General features: G+C 30.3%; 1 protein-coding gene across 1 annotated transcript in view; it reads right to left on the bottom strand.

Moving 5' to 3' along the window:
• LOC106474865 (epidermal growth factor receptor kinase substrate 8-like) overlaps nt 1-48 on the bottom strand; it is a gene marked incomplete at its 3' end in the record, with an annotated part of 25,716 nt that extends 25,668 nt beyond the window's left edge. Inside the window, exon 1 of the mRNA XM_022403146.1 lies at nt 44-48. Within this exon, the coding sequence (XP_022258854.1) occupies nt 44-48 (5 nt within the window). The remainder of the gene's footprint in view (nt 1-43) is intronic.
• Between the last annotated feature and the right edge of the window lie 1,594 nt (nt 49-1,642).

The following is a 1,642-nucleotide window of genomic DNA, read 5'->3' as shown; positions in this document are numbered from 1 at the left end:
GCCAACAATAACTAAACATGTTTAACACTAAGTTTAGACTTACTCCATTATCGTAGTCAACAATAACTAAACATGTCTAACATCAAATTTAGACTTACTCCATTATCGTAGTCAACAATAACTAAACATGTCTAACATCAAATTTAGACTTACTCCATTATCGTAGTCAACAATAACTAAACATGTCTAACATCAAGTTTAGACTTACTTCATTATTGTAGTCAACAATAACTAAACATGTCTAATACCAGTTTTAGACTTACTCCATTATCGTAGTCAACAATAACTAAACATGTCTAACATCAAATTTAGACTTACTCCACTATCGTAGTCAACAATAACTAAACATGTCTAACATCAAATTTAGACTTACTCCATTATCGTAGTCAACAATAACTAAACATGTCTAACATCAAATTTAGACTTACTCCATTATCGTAGTCAACAATAATCAGCCATCTTTTTTCTAACTTAATGAGCATCTTTTGCGCCCAAATTTCGTTTGATTTCTCCATTTGTAATAAACGTCTCAACCCGTCTTTCGGTGCTTCTAATCCTAAAGGAAAGAAAATACTTAGATTTACAATGATATAAATGTTGTTGTTTTTTACTTCTAACCACAATATCAAAAACAAACCCATGGACCATTTATCCACACCTTGATTTGTGACAAATTCCTCCAGTTAATGTCCTCACGTGGACAAAAAAATCACAAATAAACTTTGCACATGTAACTTTATGACCTCACAAGGACCATGAGAGATGAGGCCTTCAACAAGCCATTGTGACTTCACATGTTCATGTAGTTCAGCACTCTCAAAACTTTCAGATATAAATGTAACACCTACCAATTGTAAATCATGTGAAGAACTATTATAAGTCATGTTGATACCTATTGTAAATCATGTAGAAAACTATTATAAGTCATGTGGACACCTATTGTAAATCATGTGAATAACTATTATAAGTCATGTTGATAACTATTGTAAATCATGTGGAAACCTATTGTAAGTCATGTGGAAAACTATTATAAGTCATATTGACACCTATTGTAAATCATGTGAAGAACTATTATAAATCATGTGGATACCTATTGTAAATCATGTGAAGAACTATTATAAGTTATGTAGAAAACGATTGTAAATCATGTGGAAAACTATTGTAAGTCATATTGACACCTATTGTAAATCATGGAAAACTATTGTAAATCATGTGGAAAACTATTGTAAATCATGTTGACACCTATTGTAAATCATGGAAAACTATTGTAAATCTTGTGGAAAACTATTGTAAATCATGTTGACACCTATTGTAAATCATGGAAAACTATTGTAAATCATGTGGAAAACTATTGTAAATCATGTTGACACCTATTGTAAATCAATAATAGCTCCACATAACTTATAATAGTTCTTCACATGACTTATAATAGTTCTTCACATGACTTATAATAGCTCCACATGACTCATAATAGTTCTTCACATGACTTATAATAGATGTCCACATGATTTATAATAGTTCTTCACATGATTTACAATAGGTGTCAACATGACTTATAATAGTTTTCCACATGATTTACAATAGGTGTCCACATGATTTATAATAGTTCTTCACATTTCCACATAACTTATAATAGTTCTTC

The sequence above is a fragment of the Limulus polyphemus genome, unplaced genomic scaffold (genome assembly GCF_000517525.1).
Source record: "Limulus polyphemus unplaced genomic scaffold, Limulus_polyphemus-2.1.2 Scaffold7787, whole genome shotgun sequence".
Classification (NCBI taxonomy): domain Eukaryota; kingdom Metazoa; phylum Arthropoda; class Merostomata; order Xiphosura; family Limulidae; genus Limulus; species Limulus polyphemus.
The sequence above is the reverse complement of the archived record's forward strand: the minus strand, read 5'-3'. Positions and strand labels throughout refer to the sequence as shown.